Raw genomic sequence first — 22,502 nt, forward strand, 5'->3', positions numbered from 1 at the left:
GGATCCAAAGAAAGCAATTACAAATGGAAAAAACAATTAGAATATTTCTTGCACTTGAAAATAGACAAAGTGTGTGCTGGGAACATTGAATTTCTCTGTGAGTTTTACCTGGATCACCTGGGTACTGATGAAAATGATTGCCTTCAAGTCTGAAATCTGTGATTTTTATGCATTGTTCCTACAGCCCCCAGACGCCTCTTCTCTGCACGGTTCACAGCACACAGAAGAGTCAACTGCAACCCCACCCTCCCCTTCCTCCTCTCCTTCCATCTCTTCCATCTAAGGTTTGACCCATCTTCTAATGACAAAGGGAGCCCTGAGAGTTGAAAGCTCCCCACCCACAGCCCTTTGGTGCCCAGCATGGGCTGGAGCCAGGGAAGGGGCAGGCTCACCCCATCAGAGTCAGAGTGGCCCAATCAGGAGCCTCAGCAGCTTTCCCAGGTGGAAAGCTGGTGATTAGCCAGATTGTAAGCAGAGATAGGGATCCTCTGGCCAAGGTTTCTTAACCTCTCTTTATTTTTCATTTGCATATTCACCAACAAAGATCCTCATTGTTAAGAAACCGCCTGAAACCTTTTTATATGCATTTAAGCAAAGTGATGTTGCTTTCTCTAATCCCTAGGAGGAGGGTGGAGAACCAATGTTTAGTAAAGTCTTAATCCATGCTAGGCCCCTTACAGAAACAGTCATTTAAATCCCTGTTCTTTTGGATTCAGTGAGATCAACTTTATTAGTCCTCTTTTATACAGATAGGGAAATGAAGTCACAGAAAATGAAGATAACTTTTCCAAGATCCCACAGCAAACCAGCGGTGGAGGCAGATTTCGAACCTAGCACCAGAATCCTTGCTGTGAATCTGTGCCACAAGACCTCCTTCTCCACTCCTTTCTTCTTTCAGCCCATCAATATCTTACTCCCTCCTTTCTTGAAGAGTTGTTTTACCCAGCACAGCATCTTCCTGCCCCACTCCTAACTACCAGGGACAGGGCAGTCAGTCTTTCCTGATGGAGCCCCACCCCCACTGCAGGGCCTCACTAAGCACTTGGGAATCTTTGAACAATTGCAACCTGATGACATTTTATGACCCAAAGAAAGAACTATCTTCCCATAGTCTTGCATCTCTCCTCTGGCTGTTCTTCTGTTCCTTCTTGAGGATGGGATCGTATGCTTTCCTTTCCATCTTGGATCTCCAGGGCTCTGGAACAAGAGAGGGCAGGGTTGAAATGCACTGTGGGCCTTGGGTTGGTGAGTTCTGTGTGAAAACAGAACATTCGCTGAATAAGGGTAACTACGGACTCTGATGAACTGCACGAGAAAGAACATGAGTGGGGGGTCTTAGTGTGGTGGCTGGCTCACAGAAGTCACCTCCTCCCTGGAGCGGGAAGCAAGCAGAGGTTCTGAACTGTGTCCTGCCACCTCACTGCGTCAAGCCTGCAGTTCTCAGCATTGCACATTTTGCAGGGTTGGTGAGGGTGCTGAGCAGGTACCAGCGGTACTCTATCTGAGGCAGAGCTGCTTGTCTTTGCCCTTGTTTCTGGTAGCAGAGGCCCAGACCCAGAAGACCACCTCAGAGACTTCACTGGTAATGTGACTAAGAATTGGGGATGACTGTTGGGGGATTCCAGGGAGCAGAGCAGAGGGGGCTACCAAGACTAAGGTTTATATTTATATGAACAACTATCAAAGCAGGACAGGGGGCTGGGGAGGAGGCTCAGTGTTAGAACTCTCACTTAGAATTTGCTTGCTGAGTTTGGTCTGGGACATGACATCTCCTGCCTCAGCCTCCGAGTAGCTGGGATGGTGGGAGCACCACACACCCTGCTTGGGCTTTGAATTCAACCAAATACGCTCGTTGGTCACCACGGCTTGTTAGCTATTTATCTTTGGGTATGTCATTTCACCTCTCTGAAAGACTCAGCCTCAGATATTTTCCTAACTTGGGTGGAGCTGCTACCACTACCAGGCATCTTTACACTCACTTATCATACATATTTCCTATGTAAAGGGGCTTACATTCATAAGCACTCTGCAAAATGTTACTACATCCCAGTCTATTTTATGCCACTGCTTATTTATTTGCTTAATGAATACCTTCTTTTCTTTTTTAAAAAAATTTGTTCATTTTAGATACACTTAACAGTAGAGTATATTTTGACGTATTCTACATACATGGATTATAACTTATTCCAATTAGGTTTCACGAATATCTTCTGAGCCATGTACTCAATGCCTTCATATGTCTGTGTTCCTGCAGTTATGATGCTTAGCTTCAAAAACAAATGAGCAGCGCTCTCCTCCTTCTGCCTAAGTCACCCCACTGTCACCACAGAGTTCAACTATTACATTGAATCATATAACATTTTTCAGATTTAAAAAATAAAAAATGGTTAAACATGGGCAGAAATTAAAAAAAAAATGACTAAAATTCATTTGGAATCTCAAGGGGCCCCAATTTAGCCAAAACATTCTGGAAAAAGAAGAACAAAGCTGGAATACTCACACTTTCTGTCTTCAAAACTTAACACAAAGTAACAGTAATCAAAATAGCAGGGCATTAATGTAAAGATAGACCCATAAGCCAATGCGACAGCATAAACAGTTCAGAAATAAACCCTCACATATATGATGAGATACCTATTGGCAAAAGGGCAGAGATCAAAAGGGCAGAGATCATTCAATTGGAAAGGAAAGTCTTTTTGGCAGATGGTGCTGGGAAAAATGAATATCCACATGCAAAAGAATGAAGTTGGAACCTAGCCCAATACCACACAGAAAATTAACCCAAAATATGCCAAAGACCTGATTTTTAAGACCTAAACCATAACACTTTTAGAAGAAAACACAGGGCAAACATTTCATAGAAATTTGTTTCAATAGTGATTTTTTTTTTTTTTTGGATATGAATACCAATGGCACAAGCAACAAGAGAAAAAATAGATAAATTGGACTTCCTGAGAAATTTTCCATTTTATTCATCAAAAGATGCTCTCAACAGGGCTGGGGTTTTGGCTCAATGGTAGAGTGTTTGCCTCGAGTGTGTGAGGCACTAGATTCAATTCTCAGCACTTCATATAAAGAAATAAATAAAAAATAAAGGTCCATCAACGACTAAAATTTTTTTAAAAAGTAAAAACATTTTAAAACATGCTCTCAACAGAGTTAAAAGGCAACCCACATGAGGGAGAACTATTTGCAAATCATACATCTGATAAGGTATTGATAACCAGAATATAGAAAGAAATCTTAAAAGTCAGCAACAACAAAAAACAGACAATGCAATTTATGGGCAGGGGACTTGAATAGATGCCTCTCCAAAGAAGATATAGAAATGGTCAATAAGCACATGTAAAGATGTTCACCCCCATTAATCATTAGGGAGATGCAAATTAAAGCAATGAGATATCACCTAATATCCAGGGATGGGCACTATTGAAAAACAACAACAACAACAACAACAGGTATTGGTGAGGATATGGAGATACTACAACCCTGTACACCATCGGTGGAAACAGTAGGGGGTGGGGTTCCTCAAAAAAGTTAAACATGGAATTACCATTTGATGCAGCAATTCCACTTCTGAGAATATATGCAAAGACAACCTCAACCAAACAAACAAAACCTGAAAGTAGAGTCTCAAAGAGACATTTGTACACTCATCTTCAGCAGCATTATTCCCAATAACTAAAACATGGAAGAAAGCTGAGTGTGTATCAACAAATGAACAAAAGAGCAAAATGTGGTATACACATAGAATGGAAAACTATTCAGCCTTTAAAAGGAAGTTATGACATGTGCTACAACCTGGATCAACCTTGAGGACATTATGCTGAGTGAAATAAGCCAGACACAAAAAAATAAATATCATATCATTCCTCTTAAAGGAGATAGAGTAGTCAAAACCACAAAACAAACAAACAAACAAATGGATCTTTGGGTATGTCATTTCACCTCTCTGAAAGACTCAGCCTCAGATATTTTCCTAACTTGGGTGGAGCTGCTACCACTACCAGGCATCTTTACACTCACTTATCATATATATTTCCTATGTAAAGGGGCTTATATTCATAAGCACTCTGCAAAATATTACTACATCCCAGTCTATTTTATGCCACTGCTTATTTATTTGCTTAATGAATACCTTCTTTTCTTTTTAAAAAAATTTGTTCATTTTAGATACACATAACAGTAGAGTATATTTTGACATATTCTACATACATGGATTATAACTTATTCCAATTAGGTTTCACGAATATCTTCTGAGCCATGTACTCAATACCTTCATATGTTTGTGTAAAATGACATAACCACATAAAATGGTGGTTGCTGGGGGCGGGTGGTGAGGGAGAAATGGTGAATCAGTATCTAATGGATACAAAATTTCCATTTAGGAAATTTAAAAAAAGGTATGGAGATGAATGGTAGAGATAATCACACGTTATGAATGTGTTTAATACCACTGACCTGTACACTCAAAAACTGGTACATGGCAAATGTCATATCTGTTAAATGTTCTATCTCTTACCACAATTTTTAAAAAACCAGTGATGTTCAAATTGGTAAAATAGCAATGCATACATTCCAACATAATATGGAAGGGAGAAGTTGTGCTTTGATTTACAACAGTAATAGTAGCAACCATCTGCCTGTAAAAACTTGATTGGATCCATTTTTTTTCTTGACTTCCAAGAAGGCGATTCTGTTCTGGCTTTATTAAATCTGACTCCAAAAGCAAGTCATCAAAATAAACTGTTGAATGCTCACCTACACAGAAAACCAGAACTCAACAGCAGTGTCCCACATCAGCAGCTGACAGGTAAAAAGGAGGATGGAAAGGTGAAATAGCAAACAGAGGCAGTCTGGCTGGACAGACTGGCCACAGCCTCCAGCCTCAGCCGGGGCCATGTGAATGCCGCCTGGGCTCTCTCTCTTTTCCGAAGCAGATCCAATGAAGAGACAGGCCCCCAAGAGAAAATAGCCAAGTCAGCCCTCTATGTCGAGGGGTTCTGCACCTGCCTATTCAATCAGCTGTGGATCAAAAATATTTCTTGGGGAAAAAAAATTGTCCATGCAGAACATGTGCAGACGTTTTTTTCCTTGTCATTTGTTCCCTGAATAATACAATGTTAACTATTTACAGCATTGACATTGTATGAATTATTACAAATCATCTAGAGATGACTTCAAGCACACAGGAGGATGTGTGTAGGTTGTATGCAAATATTAAGTCATTTTACATCCTTCAATTTTAGTATCTGTAGAGGGTGAGGGGTGGGGATGGAGTGTCCTGGAACAATTCCCAAATGGATATAGGACAACTATACCACTTTGAACCCCTGAACCCTGGTGAGGCACTGGCAAAGGGGACTTCCAGAAAATCTTCTGCCCAGATGTAATGGTCCTTTTATAAAAACTGCAACAGCTCATAGAATTCAACTCTATTAGCACGTAAATGCCTTCAAACATTTGATTACCATATCTCATCAATAACTGCTGTCGAGGGCAATTATCTATCATTATCTATGTATTGCCTTATCCTTTTAATTAGGATGCTAATGTGCAGTGTAAATAAAGCCTTCTTTACTAATTTCAGTTGTGCACAAAGAAAAGTCTTTTTTTCTTTTTCTTTCCCCCTAGGGTTCTGGGGACTGAATTTACTCTGGTTCCTGAAGTGTGGAAAAAGTAAACACAGTTTTGTTTGGATTCCACCCTTCAGTTTCTCCAGACTAAGACACAGCAAAATGCCAGAAAGTGACCCCAAAGAAAATGATCATTGTGGGGCATGATAATAATGAATGGCATAAGAATGTTAATTGCGATGAAATACAAAAACAACAACAAATAAATCCTAAAGATTTTATAATGGCGATGAAATACAAAAACAACAACAAATAAATCCTAAAGATTTTATAACTAAAGAGATTAGAAAGGAAATACTTGGCCTATTTTCATTTGCTTTGCATTTCCATAGAAAGGTAAACGATTTTAAAATTTGTTGAATTTTATCTAAGCAGGTATTCATGCCTTTAGAAACAGGGTCCCAGATGGCACGCAGTATTTTACATGATTAAATCAAATCCTGCTACAGGAACTTAAAGCAAGTAATATATGAAATTTCTGAAGGAAGAATGAAACAATTATCAGGGACTTAAAAATACACATAAAAAAACAAAAATCTGCCAGGCACAGTGACACACATCTGTAATCTCAGTGACTCAGGAGGTTGAGGCAGGAGGATCACAAGTTCAAAGCCAGCCTGGACAACTTAGTGAGGCCTGCCTGAAAATAAAATAAAAAGGGTTAGGGATGTTCAGTGGTAGAGAGCTTGCCTAGTATGTGCTAGGTTTGATCTCTGGTAGCATTGAATGAATGAATGAATGAATGAATGAATGAATGAATGAATGAATGAATGAACGAACGAACGAATGAGTGAATGAATGAAGGAATGATCTACCTAAGTGACTTTAGTATTTCTTTGTGGTCCTTAATGATCCTTGCTTGTAGAGTAGTCTAGTTAGTGAGAATTGACTTATCTCTGGAGAATGTGCTAATTGCTCCTCAGGGTACAGGTGTCCCTCGCTGGACACAGCCAGCTTGCCTCTGGAAACAGCACCTGGCATAGGGGTCAGCATACGACTCACCAATGGGATGGCACGGGGCCATTTAACCACAGCTAACACACTCAGATGTCTTCTCCCTGGGGCATGGCTGTCTTGAGCTAAGGGGCAACACAAGGCATGACAGTGCCCTGAGTTGACCTCATCTAATGACCACTACCTGAAAGTCAAAGGAGCAGCCCAGCTTCTAACCTTCCTGAGTCCAGATATTCAGATTTCCCTTTGGGTCTGTCAGTTGCCCATATCTCTCCACTGAAATCTGTTCCTGGTGTAGGTTGTCAGAATTCATTCCTTCCAATCATAACTGAAAAAAATCCTGAGGGACACAGTTCTCAGTAGTGTGTGTGTGCGTGTGTGTGTGTTTTCAGCCTGGAGAAAAGTCAGTACACTTGTACACCATGTTTTAGTGGACATTTACTGGATTGTCAGTCTGATCCTTCTAAATAGGTGGTCTTAATGCTGGAGGAGAGGCAGGAAGGGACAGCTATGATCCTACTGGAGCCTGCCTGCCTAGGGGCAGCAGAGTGGCCCACAGGTGAACAGCTGATCTAACCTAGGCCAATCAGATTTTTTCTCCTGGACATTTAGAATGGGAGTGGGGCAAGAGGAGAGAAGGAGAGAGAAAGGATGAGAGAGAATCAGTCAGTTTTCTCCATGTGGCTTACACAAGCGGACTTGTGTAAAGCAGAGCAAAGCAGGTTGCCAAGAAAGAAAGTAGGAACTGTCAGAGAGAGGCCAAGGAAGAGGCAATAGGAGATTGCTCTGGGCAGGGTGACAGCCCCTGGCAGCAGCCTCTTTTGAGGCCTGGCTCCAAGTGTGTCTTTGGTTTCTGAGGGACAGCCTGGATCTTATATATGTTTCCACTTGTAACTAGCTCAAGTAGGTTTCTGTATTTGCAATGCAGAGTGCTAACTAGTACAAACCAAGGTTCCAAGTGCTGTGGGAACCCAACCCACAGAACGACCATGTCTCTAGATGTGAGGTCTTTTAAGGCTGCCCAGAGGAGGTGACATTTCATTCCTCTTTTGTTTAGAACCACACACGTCTGCCCTCCTTTTCTTATACACTATAAGGCTGTACTGGGTCTTGCATATTATGCTGCCCTGCTCCAAACTTAGCATTAAAGCCTCTAAGTGAGATTAGTTTCATTCTATTTATAATGGAAAGCAGCTATGTGAATGTAGGTACCTGTTTTTATATTTAGGGTAACTACTCCCAAGATACTTTTGGAATTAGAATTCCAATGTTGGCATATTTCCTTTGGGGTGCCACATTGTACTGCATATAGTCACTTCCACTGGTATGTACCATGAATACAGAGCAAATTTCCACTATAGATTAGGATTTGAAGCAACTGGACTTTGAGACCGTCCTTCACAGGAACACCAGCAATGGTCACCTTTCATGAGTGTTACCAGGGTAGGTTACACGTAAAACCAAACCCTTCCTGTCATGGTCAGCACATCTAAGAATTCTTTGGACCCATCTAAATCCTCATTAATGCCATTCACTAAGAGCTAACTGGAGGGTGATGTTTTTACCTGCCTTTTCCTCAACAGAACACATCGTTGGTGATTTGAGAGTGGCTTACCTGATTTGAAAATTTGGGAAGACAAACCAGGTATGTTTGTTTGGCTTCTTGCTTTCAACTTCATTCTCTTGAACAAAATCTGCCTTCAGCTTTGCTCTTCCGAAGGTTTAGTCTGTAGGCCTGAGTGTGGGTGGGGCTGGAACCCTGGAATTCAATCTGCGGGCTCCAAGTGGCTCTTCCATTAAATCACATTCTCAATGGTGCCTCTCAATGGAAGAGGTGACGTTTTGGCTTCCATCTTCAACCTTTATTTCTCATCCTGTCGAGAACCTAGGTTGGAAAAAGAGATGCAGCTTATTTGGATCCTCCATGGAGACCTCAACAAAGGGCTCCTTCTTTTTTCCAGCCCTGTGTTCAGCATGGATAGTTGGTCCCCTGTGCTGATTATATCAAAATCTGATAGAATCTCTTTTGATATATTCAATAGATGTTTTTATAAATCCTCCATCTATAAAAAGGTTTAAATGTTCTGGCATCAAATTCCTAACTACATTTTTGCAGCATTTTTCATTTTATTCATATGTAAAAACAAACTCTTGAAATTTCTATCCTCATTTTCAGTTTGGTAATGTTTTCATCCTGTATTGTTTCATTTATCCTAGTTCTTCATTTGATTTTCAAAGACAATTAATATGTGGTCTTTAAAGTCAGTTGTTTTTTACATAACAAACATATAACCATATTCTTAATTTCCATAGAGAAATAGGATCTCTTTAAATTTTTGTCTGAATTTTTTGCTCCATAAATGATAAAGACAGGGGTGCAGGGGGTGGGAGGTGGGGTAGCGTGGGGATGTTAGAAAAACAGTAGAAAATTGATGATAAATGAGAACTGCCACCCAGCCTGAGGATAGTAGAGATGCAGAATTTGGCAGAAACGGAACAAACAAGAGGTACCTATCTTTGTTAAGGGCCATTATTACCTTCAGAGCCCTGTGCTGCCACATTTGATTATTTTTTAAATAAGATGAAATCAATTTTCATGGGAAATTTTACTTCAAAAATACTATCTTAAGTTTTTTTTTTTTTTAATCGCTCGGCATATCAACAAAATACATTCTTGGACTGAATTCCTCCCATCCCCCATCCCCCAAGGGCTGCCAGTTTGCCTATCATCAGAGACAACCAAGAGTTTCTAAGGTTGTTTGGGGGAGGTGGTTACCTATATCAAGAAATCTGTGTTGGGGAGGGTCTAGGCCCCTCTTAGGGGACAGGCTGTCTTCCCTTCAAAGGACTGAGCTGCTTGCAGTGGGAGTGGAGGGGTGGGCAAGCTGACTAGATCCTGGCTGAGGACTCATTTTGCATTTGCCTGGGGCAACCCAGGCAGCTGGTGACTCACCAGTGCTTTCTCTCAGATTCCAAGCCTGCAAATTCCACTCTAAGACCTTTCTTTCCCTTCACGTTGGTTTCCCTTCTAATCTGCCCATTCTCACTGCTTCTGTACAGTTTCTATTCACAAGTCTTTTTAGTAAGTTGCATTAAAAACAAGTTTGTTTCTGTTTTTGCTTTAACTTTGAAACTATACATATTCAGCAGCCTTCAGGAGTTCCCCAGTGGTCTTGTCTTCCCGGTAGAATTCCCTCTCATTTGCACAAATGTTGGTCTGCAACTGGATTTTCCAATAGCTGACTAGTCTGAGGTTACGCTTTAAGGAATAAGACCCGAGGTCATCTCTAACATCTAACATCCCAATAGGAGCCAGAAAGAGCTATATATAAGTTGCTCGGAGATTGTCAAAGATACTCTCTGATGATTTATGCCAATTGATTACAAGAACCGACATCTGAATTAGGCAACATCATAGGACTCTCTTCCTAGCAAATTTACCAGCTTACAACCTGGAAACCTTCAAAATGGAGATCATCCATGGCCTCAGAAGCCTTCCTTTATATACCTTCTACCTCCCGTGCCTAAATTCATGACAATCTCCACCTGCTGGGCTGGAACACCTGACTAAGTCACCTCCTACAAAAAACACACAGTGAAAAATGTACTGAACTCTGCTTCTCAATTAAGCAACACCATAGAGATTCTAAAACCTGGCAGACCTAGAAAGGCGTGAACCAAAATCTGTCACAGACTCCTCTCTAATATTTTCAGAGAACCCTGAGAAAGATCAAAGCATTCTGACAGGATCACCTAGGAAGAATTGACACCACTTAACACAGGGAGGGAGGGACGGTGCCAAGACCAGGGAAGACAATAAAAACAAACCATCCCCATCAGTGAATGCTACAATGATTGTCTTTTGCTAAATCTCACTCTCCCAGTGAGGTTTTACTCATTCATATCACTTGGCTTGAGATTCTACACCTATGGTCTCATATCTCTTTTTGACCACTTTGTTTTTAGACCCTCCAAATAACCATACTGGCATTTTTTTTTTTTTTTTTTACTCAACTCCCAATTTTCATTCATGGTTTGCAACTCCATTCATTCTTGTGGTTTGGGGGTCCCAAGCCTTGCACAAGTAAAGCTCTCTTGGCCTGTAGCCTTCAGACTCCATACCAGCCTTTATCAGGACACATCTAATAGCACTGGTGATGGATTTAGATAATGGAGGTTATTTGATTAAAGAAGGTCTTAATTGGTAGATTAGGTAGCTTCATGTATACTGAGGAATTATTGGAGGTTTTCAAATAGGGATGTGTCCATCTCATAATATTAGGTTATTTGAATGTATTTTTTTCCAGGTTGAGACACTTTCAAGATGGCAGCAAAAATAAATATGCCTCACTGAAAATCTCAGAGGGAACGTTCTAGTCTACATAGCCCCAGCGGTGGTCTTTGGGTTCTCATTTTTGTATTTTCTCTTGAGTCAATGTCATCTTTTCTCAGTTTACTTATAGTTTATTTAGACCATCAAAGCAATAATGATAATTCCCCTGAGAAACAGATGCTCTGATGATCAATGGGATACATGAGAAACATTTTCAGACAAGAGTGAAAGTGAGCTCCCCACCCGCTACATGGTATGGCATGCCTGTAATTCCAGCAACTGGGGTGGCCGAGGCAGGACAGGTTTTGAAAAAAGGCAGACCAAGGTTTGAATTATAGCTCTGCTGCTTGCATCATATAAAATGAAGGTCAAATTTATCATCTGTACTATGAAGCTGTTAATACTGTGAAATCACTGTTGATTCTTAAAACCAAATGCTCCCACTTGCTTAAGATAATCTACTTTGTCCAAATATTAGAGTGAATACTCCTTAATCTCATGGAAGACAGATCCAGCTCCTGATCTACACTGGTCAGATGACCTAGCTCTGGCCAGTGAAGTACAAAAAGAACTCTGATGGGGTCTTCTGGGAAAGATTTTCATTCCTGCAGTGGGCAAGTGTCCTGCCACCTTCTTTGTGCTTTTAAACTTGATTATGTAGGGACATAAGACGTTTTATCATGTGTGACAGCAAGTGGAGATACTGACTCAGATCTCTGAGTTATGGCATTACTGATCTAATGTTATGAGTACAGTCCCCCTGTACCAGTCCCCAGACTTCCTGTTGTGCAAGAGAAGTTAACTGGTCTTAGGAAGCTAGCTCAACCCTACCAGCTGGCTGCTTTTTGGCTTGCTGCTGAGAGCATCTTCAACTGCTACACTTACCATCTCAGAGCGCTGCTGAGGACTGAACGAGGAAGCCAGTTCACTGGAACACAGCAGATGGTGCATAGGTGCTTACAGCACTTACTTATTTGCTCAACATTGCTGATGAGGTGCTTAATTCAATGTCTCTTTCAACAGTTCCCCAACCACAGAATAGTGGTACAATGGAAGGGAGTCTGTGATTCAGTCTAGGGTGGGCGACAGTCAAAAATCTAACACCACACAAATAGATGTGAAATGACCAGTGCCATAAGTCTTTGAAGAGAAGGAACATAGTGCTATGTGAATGAATCATGGAGAAATATATCTTCCCAATATTACTTCCCCTAATATGAGAGAGCTGAAGAGCCCTTCCTGAAGGAGAGAAAATTGAGCACTGAGCCACTGGAAAGTTTGGGAGTTACTCAGATGAGGGAGGAGAGAGGGAGAGAGAAAAAGAGTTTTGAGGAGATTTATCTGCAAATACAAAGACCCCAGGCAAGAGAGAACATGATGTGTTTGGAAATTGTTCTGTAATATCTTAGATTAATTTTATTTTGATCAAAACTGAACATACATATATATGTATATGCATATATATGTATATACATATATACACACATATAAACTATATGTGTGGGTAAAACTATATAGATAGTTTTAGTCAAATAAATACATTGAGTAATGGTAGTAAAAATCACATTGATTGATATTATTGAAATATAGCAATTCATGCCTGGTTCCTTCCCTCTTTCCAGTACTAAAAGACAATCCTTTTTCATTATTTTAGCTTTCTTTTGAAAATTCTAGCATTTTCTTCCATATTTCTACATAATAAGTTGACTGGCTAAACCAGAATGCATTTCCACTTTACTCTTTCTTGCCCGCCTCCACCTCAGCCATGCCTCACACAGTGTCACTGTGTGCCCAGGTTCTGGCCAATGGGACATCAGATGAAGGTCTGTTGAGGCTTCTAATGCCACCACTATCCTGATGAATGGCAGAGCTGAGGCCAGGACACGCCTTCCTCCTCCTTGCTGCTGGAAAAAGTGGCTAGAGTTGGAGAGACCTTCTTGTGCCCACAGGGGAAAAGCCAAGACAATCTCCAAGATGCCAGGCTGACATCACTGAGCATCAGGACCAAAGCTAATGCTGCTGACTTTCAGACTATTCCTTTGTTAGGTAAGAAAAACTGTATTTTTCTAGAGCTTCATCAGCAACGTTGAGCCAATAAATAAATGGCGTAAGAGTGTATGGAACATCTGCTACATTCCAGGTGAACTGGCTTCCTCTTTCAAGCTTCAGCAGTGCTCAGAGATGGGTAAGCAGAACAGTTAAGGATGCTCTCAGCAGCCAGCCAGCTGGTAGGGGCCCAGCATTGCTAGTTCTTAATTGATGAGTTTTAGGCAACAAGTGACTTCCTGTTGTGGTAAGGATGATTTAACTCTCTTCCAAAACCCTCCCCTTCCTTCTCACCCACACATCACCAATATCTTTCTCTTACCTTCCTAACTGAGTTTTAATGAATTACCGGTCAGTAATTCCATTATTATGATCTATGATTATTAAGCACTGCTGAGCCAAGTGCGCACTAAGTAATATAATGACATTTCCATTCTTGTATAATTACCCCCCAGCTATGTATATGCTTGCTTTTCTCTGTATCTATAACTGAAGAATTTTTCAATATGATTTTCCACATGTTCAATTGATGAGTGGGATTCTTCCCTTCATCTCCTCCCAGAGACTTCAGTTGAAAATGAAGGTACATTTTCTCCCTGCCTGCTGCTAAGCCCTGACACCTGACTTTCTTCACACTTTCTCTTCTGCTAACATGATCCCTTTTCTGGTACTCCCCATATCTTCAAGGAACATGCCATCTAAAAGGTACAGCTTTTGAGATTCAGAATTTCTGAAATTAAATTTTATTTTGCTTGTATGCTTCATCAATTTCTTATCTAGGTCACAGAATTCTGTATTTAGAGGCATTAGTCTAAATATTTGAAAGCAGGAAGTTATTGAAAAATTGAATCTGATCTGATTTTCCCCCCTCAGTGCTGGGGATTGAACCCAGGGCTTGTACATGCCGGATAAGACTCCCCCACTAAATTATATGCCCAGCCTTTACTCTGATTCTTTATCCTTCCTGTATGAGCCATTTTTCTTTGCTTGTTTTATTTTCTTTCTACTCTTTGGAAAGGTCAATCCAGAAATTTAATGCTAACTACCTCAATTTATATATTTTAGAATTCACTATAGGTCCTATCAACTAAGTTTCATAATAATTTAGTTCTTAAAATCATATTTTACTACTGTAATGTATATCTAAAAAGAACAAATTTAAACAAATTTTAAAAATCATATTTTATCTTTTTTTTCTGATAATGTTCCCCTGGTTGTTTCCTCTACTCTCTTTGAAACACCTGTTAGCCATGAATTATACCTTCTTAATTTATCGAATAATTTTTTAAATGGTTCTTATTGTTCATTTTTTCAGTCTTCTATTTTCTGGGAAATTTTCTAGATTCTGTCTTTATATATTCCATTAAAGGCTCTAGTTCAGCTTTTATGTTTTAATGTCTATCAGCTTGTTTTGCTTCTGTGATATTTCTTTCTTAAATAGTGTACTGATCTTGTTTTGGGAATGCAGTATCTTTTGGGGAGGCATTGCTGGGGATTGAACCCAGAGACTTGTGGTGCTAATATCGGGCAAGAGCACTGTCATTGAGCTACAACCCCAGCTGTGAATGCAATTTACCTTCTAATTTATTAATTATATGAGCTTTATCTCATCTCTGCACGATCTGTCTTCCTCAAAGTTATCCTTTTTGTTAGACTTTTGTTCTGGTCTTGAGCCTATGTTCTGGAAGTGTTTCTCAAATATTGGTGATCCCTGACCTCATGTTTATATTTCACAGTGTAGCATAAAAAGCCTGTCAGATGCTCTCTGAGGGACAGCGAACTTTGTGGAAAGGAGCTCTCCTAGAGAGAGCTCTCCCTCCTCCGTAGCTTCCTCCCACCCTCCCTCTTTTCCAAATTTTTTCTTCCCTCCCTCTCTTCCTCCATCTCTTTTCCTTCCCTCCCTCTCCTCTTCCTCCTTCTCTTTTTCTTTCTGACTGAGGAACACTAACACATCAATATCAGCAGATCTTTTCTCTAGGAATTTATTCAAAGAAGGCCCCTCTGATCTCCTACCTCGGGGGAGAGATAGGGCAGTGGTGGTGTCAGTGTGGGTCCTGGCTCAAAAGCTGTCTGTGCGGTGGAAGCTAGGAGACGTATCTCACTGATGAGCCTGCACCCTGTGCTTCCTCTCCTTGTCATGGGTCCAATGCCGCACTCTTGAGGGTTTTCCCCTGATGTGCACAGCCTGAAGTCTTCCTGTTTCAATTTGACTAGAATTTATTTCTGGCTCCTGCCATCACAGAGGAGGGATGGTGCCTTGGGCTGAAGAGTCACAGTGGCCGTCTCCAGCAAGGGAGACATTCACTTTCCTGAAGGCAATATTCAAACCTCAGCTGGTTGCTGGCTGAATAAGTGTCTCTACACTGCAAGGGAACTGCCATTTAACATATAGCTGGTTGAGTTGTAACCCCTTTGTCAGTTTCAAATCCAGGCATCCAGGTATATCCTATTCTTCCAAAGATTCCTTCTCGGGGTTAATAGTTGATTGAACAAGATAATGCTTTTATAGCACAAAACAACTAGGAGATACCACTTGTCATTGGCTCCATGGTAGATTCGATGACGCACCTGGGCAGTGGCCCTGTGTATAACATGTAGTGGGACCATGAGCAACAGGCAGACTTGTTTGACTAGATCTGCAGTCCTTTAAAACTGGATTCTTCTGCTCAGACGTCCCAGAATTCTCACTATAAAAGATTCTTGTCCCCAACTCTCACTATAAAAGATTCACAATGATAAAATGACAACAGTTTAGCATCAACTACAGAACTTTCTACTTGAAGAAAATGGAATGAGTCATCTTAGTAGATGCTAAAGATCATTATTTAAAATGACAGTACAAATAATATTTTCCTCATTAGAATTTAAATAAAACTTTAATCTCATAAAATAATTTAGCCTAAAAATAGTATTGTTGTGTTACTAGTTTTTATGTGAGCATCTTTTGCTGCTAACTCCAAAAATGGCTCTCAAATTCCACACAGTGCTGAAACTCCTAAGATCATGATGGATACCATGGAAGATTCCAGGCTCATGTTTTTAAATGTGCTAACTGCTCCAATTAAGGGCAGTGGTCAACCATTAAATAAAATCACTGGGCTGGGAATGGGATAATACACACAGATAAAATCCATAACTTACCTCCTGATTGTTTGCTAGAAAACTCCATGTCCACCTGAGGATGATGGTCTTCAATGGCCAAGGATGTGCTACTTCATCCTGTCAGAATACCACACTGCTGTGCTTTTCAAACTCAACCATGCATCACTACACAGGTGGGGTTTTTAGAAACACGTGCTGCTGCTTACTTCCTTGAGTTTCTGATTCAATGGGTCTGGGTCAAATTGGTGAATCTGTATTTTTAACAAGCTTCCAGATGATCTGATGCTGATGGTCCATCCAGGGACCATATTTTGGGAATCAATGCTATACTTCAATATTTATGGATAAAGATGTTTGGAGAGAGAAGAGCATAGTCTCATGATCTATGTGGCAGAAACTTGCATATTTATTTGCAATTCATCTGCCAAAGGAATCAAAACAATTGGGTAACAGAGGTAATTTCAGGATTGAAAATATAAGCTAATCCATTGGAGCCTTATTCATGGGTGTAATCAATCAATATGCCAGGAGTTAGCCAATTAGGGGAATACCAAGCCACATAATCAAAGTGGAGTTATCAGGTGAAGAGAAGAAAAAAGGAATCTTGACCACTATAAACCAATGAAAGAAATAGATTAGCCATAAACAATGGGTGTTTTTTGCACAAACAATTTTGGGACAGTTTGGTAGAAGCTTTTTTATAATATTGGAAACAGAAATTTGAATAATGATGATAAATTGACCTGTACTTTCTAATTTTCATTTCCCTCTAAAAAGGACAGTAAAGGAACAGAAAAGGACATATCCATCCAAAGGGACAAAGAGAATGAAGAAGAGTCATCAGCAAGAAATAAACATAATTCTCAAAGATGGGGTGGAAACTGTTTTAAAAATATAGTGGAAATGATACTCTAAAGTGGTCATAGAGGTCAGTACAGAAAAAGCCCAGTTGCCCTACAAAACCCTTGTGACCTGGGCCTTGGAGATGCCAGAGAGCATCATAGAGGGGGTGCTGATGAAGAGACCCCAGGATTGCAGAAGGGCAAAGGAGAGGAGAAAAGCTAAAGTCAGGGGTCTGGGTAAATATTGGCAATTGAGTCATTGGACCCTGGGCCATCAGAGTGTTCACCGGTCATGGGCAGTCTTGACTCCATTCACAGGTAAGAATGAGGTCAAAAGAAGCTCATTAGAAGCTCTTGGGGAGGGAAGTGTGCTTGCTCACTGGGGGGCCTGCTATGTGACCATCAGGTGAAAGCCTGTCTCTTCCTGCAAATATATCTATCCTGAACGTCAGAAACCGAATGTCTTTTCTTTTGGGCTCTTCAGTTTCTTATGGAAAATGCCCTCAGATCCTTTTGGCTCATTTCTTGCAGCCAGCTGGAGAAAGGAGAGAGGTGTGTGTGCCAGGTGCAAAGAAAAGCTGTACAGTAAGCAGTGGCTCATCCAGGCCCCTTCCCTGAACAGCTTCCAGAACACTGGCAGCCAGGTGAACGCCCCCTCAGGCAAGAGACTGCAGGATATTTCTCCTAAGAAACTGAAGAACCCAACAGAAAAGACTTCTAGTCTCTGACATTTGGGGTATCTTCCAGTGAAAAGACAGGCTTGCTCACCACATGCAAGCCCACCCGTGAGCAGGCACGTTCCCCCATGCCCACAGAGTTATGTGATAAGGTTCTGAGGACCTTCATTTTTACCTATGAATGGAGAGCAGTTTGCAGACAGCCCACGAAAACAGAATTATTGCAACTATGACATAATCACAGAATCATATTGAAAGCATAACAGAAAACACAAAATGAGGGTTTATAATGCTTGGGATCACTTCAATAGCAAGCAAGGAAGGAGCTAGCCTTCAAAATAAAACAAAAGAGAAGGAGATGTCCAAAAGGAAGAAGAATATTCTAAGAGTAATCCAAGTGGAGTACTGTAGCACATACCTGTTGTCCCAGCATCTCAGGAAGCTGAGGCAGAAGGATTGCAAGTTGGAGCCCAGACTGAGCAACTTAGATCCTGTTTCAAAATAAAGAGAAATAAAAAGGGTTGGGGATGTAACTCAGTGGTAGAGTACCCCTGGATCCAATTCCCCAGTCCTTAAAAAGAAGAAGAAAAGAGTACCCCAGGAGATCCTTTATTCAACTAAGAAGAGTTTCAAAAAGAAATAACAAGAGTAGACAAGCATTAAAGCTTTCTATGTGTCTGGCACTGTTTGAAATGACTCAGATATATTATCAAGGTAATTACTATTATGATCCTCATTTTATAGATGAGGAAACTGAAGCACAGCAAAACTAAGAGACTTGTCCAAGGTCATATGGTACAGCTAGGATTCGAACTCAGGCAATCCGAACCTTCAGGAGCTTAACTACACTACTATGATGACCTGAGAGGAAATTATTGAAGAAATATTTTAAAATAATTTCCTGAACTATACATAAGCACCCAGACTGAAAGTGTCCTATTGAGTACCCTGCATGATGAACAAAAGAACAACTAAACTAAGGTGTATAATTATGACATTTCAGAATACTGGAGTTAAAAAGATCATTCTGTGAGTTTCCAGAAAGAAAATTCCAAAAGGAAGGGGAATCAGGATGACATTGGAATTCTCAGCAGTAATACTAAAAACTAGAAGATTTTTTAAAATGTGCTTTTTATGGGATTATCAATGAAAAGTTTCAATTTAGGATTCTACACCCGGTCAAACTGTCCATCAAAAGTGAAAGTTGAAGGCATTTTGAGTGTATAAGGACTTAACATTTTACCTTCTGTACCTTTCTTGGATTGTTATTGGAGCACAAACCAAGAAGTCACTAGACACAGAAAGGGAGTTCTCACCCGACAAATTAGGGAGCATCTCAGAATGACAGGGAGCTGCAGGTCCTCAGAGCTCCTCATCTCCATTGTCACAGGACAACAGTGGAGTCTTGGAGGAGTGTTTCCAGGGGAAAGATGGAATTGCTTGTCTGATCATTTGAAAAATAAATTAGATGGTCATTGGATAGATCAGTTGTAGAAAAATACCAGGATAGGCATATGATAAAACAGACAAAAGATTTTATAAGAAAGAAAACAAGCATAGTACACTAGTTGGCTGCGCTGTCCCTGGTGTTTGCACAGACACTTACAATTCAGCCCCTAAACTATGAAAAAAACTATAATGGAAGAATGGCTAAAAGGGGAAGCTGGGTAGAGTGAAAGGGTTAAATCCTTAACCAAGGCAACTGGTCGTCAAAGCACAACTTCTCTATAATGATAAATCAAGAGATAGCAGCATAAATTATTTCAAAATAGGGAGGTAAATGACAGTAGAGACAGCTGAAAATGGAACGTGGTTGCCTCTGGAAGGAAGATAAAGAAGGTAGAGTTGTTTTGTGTTAAAATATATTATGTTTATATATTATGTTTAAAAGATACATGTGTGGATATATGTGATAAAATTGTGAAATTCGTTTGCTGAGAGTGAAAACATGTAACAACCAAACCTTGCCTTATTTTGTAATTTTCAGGAAATATGTGATCCATAAAGACTTAAAGTAGAAGTTGTATCAAGTCTGGTAGCTTTAGTATTAACTCGTAGTAAAATATGGTAAGCTTTCCATGTCCACCTTTGCCTCCACGATCCATGTGTATGGGCTAGATCCTTGTCAGAAGAACTACCACAAATACTTCCCTTTGGTAGCTGCAGTTATAAATTACACCTTTGCTAATTCGAGTTGTACCAACCAGGAGGAACAGAACCACAAGAAAGCCAGTTTCATCCTGCACTGTTCCCCTAGCAACCATATTAAACTGCAAGGATAAAGAACCTTTGTAGTAGCTGCTTCTATTGAATTACAATGTAAATGTTGATGCCTGCCTGGAAACGTCAAATGACAACAGGTTTATAGAACGGATTCAGCGGTTGTTTGCAGCTCTGGAATCCCGGGCTGCAGAGTTGAGATCAAAGAAGTGCTCCTGGGTCATGTTAAGTGTCTATTCAACCAAATCTCCTTTTTCTACCAAAAGTTCGCCACTCTTCATCAGCCCAGCTCATGAAAGGATGTTCACGTATTTGAAAACCTGTAAACTACCTGGATACGAAAAGTGTTTGTTGTAGATAAGAATGTTAAAAATGCAATTACGCAACAGACCCGACAAACTTTGTGTTTCTTTCCCGCCTTAACAAAAAGTCACTTTAGTCCCGTAATTACTCTTCTGCCGCAAAGTTCGTTTACAGTGGGTATTAAACGCCTTGTGGTGTGTTGCCCATTTGATTCCGGTTGGCTTGGGATTTCTGAGTTCAGTTCTCTCTCGTCCTTCCGTTTGACCCACAATCCCTAGTGCTTGCAGGTGCTGCTTTTCCCCCGGTTCCTTGTCTCCCACCAGTCCCCCGACCTCCCCAGCCGGCCTCGGGGAAGATGGAAAACGTAATGGAAGTCGGTTCGAAGCACTGACCCTCAGCTCCCGCAGGCTGCCGCAGAGCTGCAAGCGTGCCACCGCTCCACTCAGGTAAACTTCGGAGTGAGTTACCTGCACTTGGAGAAGGGCCTTACCTGAGCGCGCCTCTGCCAATGACAGCTCACCTGAGGGAGCTCCGCAGCCAATCACCGCGCAGCTCGTCCCTCGGGCTTGTACCCTTTAGTGAAAGAATTCAGCTCCTTGCGAGAAAGTTACCTGTGGCCGCCCAAGTCCGCCACTTTCTGCTCTGTGTCTGCCCATTGCCACGATCCAGGAGGACTCCGCGCCGCCCGGCCGCCTCCGAGCTCGGGCCCCATGTGAGGGGCCCCCCCTTATCCCACCTTTCCGGCTAGGTGAGGGCGCAAGCGGGCGAGCGAGCGAGAGTGGTGAGGGGGGACGAAAAAGCAGAATTACCTGTAGCTCTTGTTCTGCCATCTCGGGCGCTCTCACACACCTTCACCTGCACAGACTTGAAAGTCCAGTTTCACCAGAGGCTGAGGCTCCAGGAAAAGGGGAGCGAGTTCATTGGATCAAACATGTCACAAGAGTCGGACAAGTAAGTGGATCACACGCGCCGGCTGCTGCTGCTACCACTTTGGGCTGATGGCAACTGGTTTGTTATGTTTTTTTTTTTTTTTTTTTTTAAGTTGCTATTGTTGGTATTTTTTTTTCTTTATTTTTTCTTTTTCTTTTTGGTGGATGCAGACGTTCCCGGATTATGTTTCTACCCTGTTTAAGGGCAGAAACCCTACAAGAACGTGGATGTTTAATACCCCATTTGGGCCTTGATAGTAAAAGTAGATTTTCCTCTTTCCTTCCTCCCTTATGAATGATCTCAGCGCCCGCTCCCCGGACGAATATGTGAATAGTGACAGATTTTGGTAGATGGGGGCGGGAGGCCAGTTCCCCCTCTCCTGGAGGTGCTCCTGTTTCTCAGATTTCAGGGGACCCCTTTGGAAGTTCAATTGAGTTCCTTCGATTTGTCCAAAGGGCCTGCTGGAGAAGCGGGTCTTGGACGCTTTGTGTGAGGGCAACAAAGAGCTTTTATATCCAAGCAGAAACGGCCATCTTCCCGCACTAAGGCAGGAGGGTGTGCGTGTGTGCGCCCGCGTGTGCGCCCCGGAGCGAGGCAAGGCGAGGCGCCGGGCAGGCCCTGGTCGCGGGGACCTCGGGCAGCGTCTCCCCACACCCCGCCCCCATCCTCCCCGCTCCCGCCCCCGCCAACCCTGTCTGCTCCCGCGTCCTGTGGCCACCTAACGCAGGTGCTGGGGGACAGGGCCTGCTGGATGTGTGGGGAACTGATTGGAGGCCCCGAGTAAACGTGTCGGCGAGGCTCGGAGGGGCGCCTGTAAATGAGCGATGGCTCGGGCCCCGATGTCATTCTCATGCCCCCGGAGCCCGCAGCTCTCGGCGGCCGGGCCAGACCAGGCGCAGCCAGCTGGAGGCCGCCACCTCGGGCGTGGCGGGAGAGACTGCGCGGGTCGCGCAAAACCTTCTCGGGGGCTCTGGATAGAAAGGCAGGGGGCCTGGGGCAGTGGAAACTCTAGATTCGGGTCCTTCCCTTCCGGGACGGGAATTCTAGACTCGCCCGGGAGCAGCGGCCTGCGCGGCCTGAGCCGCAGGTCGCCGGGCCTGGTTCGTCGCGTCCAGGCGGCCTTCCAGAGGTCCCGGCCCCCGCCTTTGGGACGGCTTTGTGCTAGCCGGCGGAGGTGGGGCCAAGGGCGGGAGCGGGAGGGAGCCGGAGGTGGGTCCCACTGCCCTTCATGGGATTCGGTGGCGACACTCCCTGCCCCCTTCTTGGGCGCGTCCGGGCCTGGGAACTGGTTGCGTTCTATTGCAAGTGCGCAGAGGCCGCCGTTTTGCTTTCCCCGGTAACTTTACCCTGGTGGTGTGACCATCCTAAGGAGACCTTCCTGAGGGTGACTTCGCCTGGGCAGAGGCCGGGCGCCGGGAGAAGTGACCAGGGGCCCTCCCAAGCTGAGGGACCACGAGGG

The 22,502-nt window shown here is 42.3% G+C and overlaps 1 protein-coding gene and 1 long non-coding RNA gene across 12 annotated transcripts in view; one reads left to right on the forward strand and one right to left on the reverse strand.

The window, feature by feature from the left end:
- Positions 1–1,061: 1,061 nt before the first annotated feature.
- Positions 1,062–20,996, reverse strand: LOC306643611. Of its 8 annotated transcripts, none has more exons than XR_013759002.1 (6): positions 20,923–20,996; positions 18,009–18,081; positions 16,111–16,188; positions 11,809–15,685; positions 8,206–8,475; positions 1,062–1,197 (listed from the first exon to the last, which is right to left on the reverse strand). It is a non-coding gene; the product is annotated as an uncharacterized lncRNA (long non-coding RNA). The 8 variants fall into 8 exon arrangements; XR_013759003.1 differs by lacking the exon at positions 20,923–20,996 and adding an exon at positions 20,725–20,835; XR_013759004.1 differs by lacking the exon at positions 20,923–20,996 and adding an exon at positions 20,725–20,835 and having other exon boundaries at positions 16,111–16,492.
- GRHL2 (grainyhead like transcription factor 2) overlaps positions 20,728–22,502 on the forward strand; it is a 143,469-nt gene continuing 141,694 nt past the window's right edge. For 3 of the 4 annotated variants that reach the window (XM_079106954.1, XM_079106955.1, XM_079106957.1), the window contains exon 1: positions 20,946–21,064. In XM_079106954.1, the coding sequence (XP_078963080.1) occupies positions 21,045–21,064 (20 nt within the window). In that variant the 5' untranslated portion in view covers positions 20,946–21,044. Of the gene's footprint in view, positions 20,862–20,945; positions 21,065–22,502 lie in introns of those variants that run through there. The other variant, XM_079106956.1, reaches the window with a different exon arrangement.

Source organism: Sciurus vulgaris (genome assembly GCF_902686455.1).
Source record: "Sciurus vulgaris genome assembly, chromosome: 1".
Classification (NCBI taxonomy): Eukaryota; Metazoa; Chordata; class Mammalia; order Rodentia; family Sciuridae; genus Sciurus; species Sciurus vulgaris.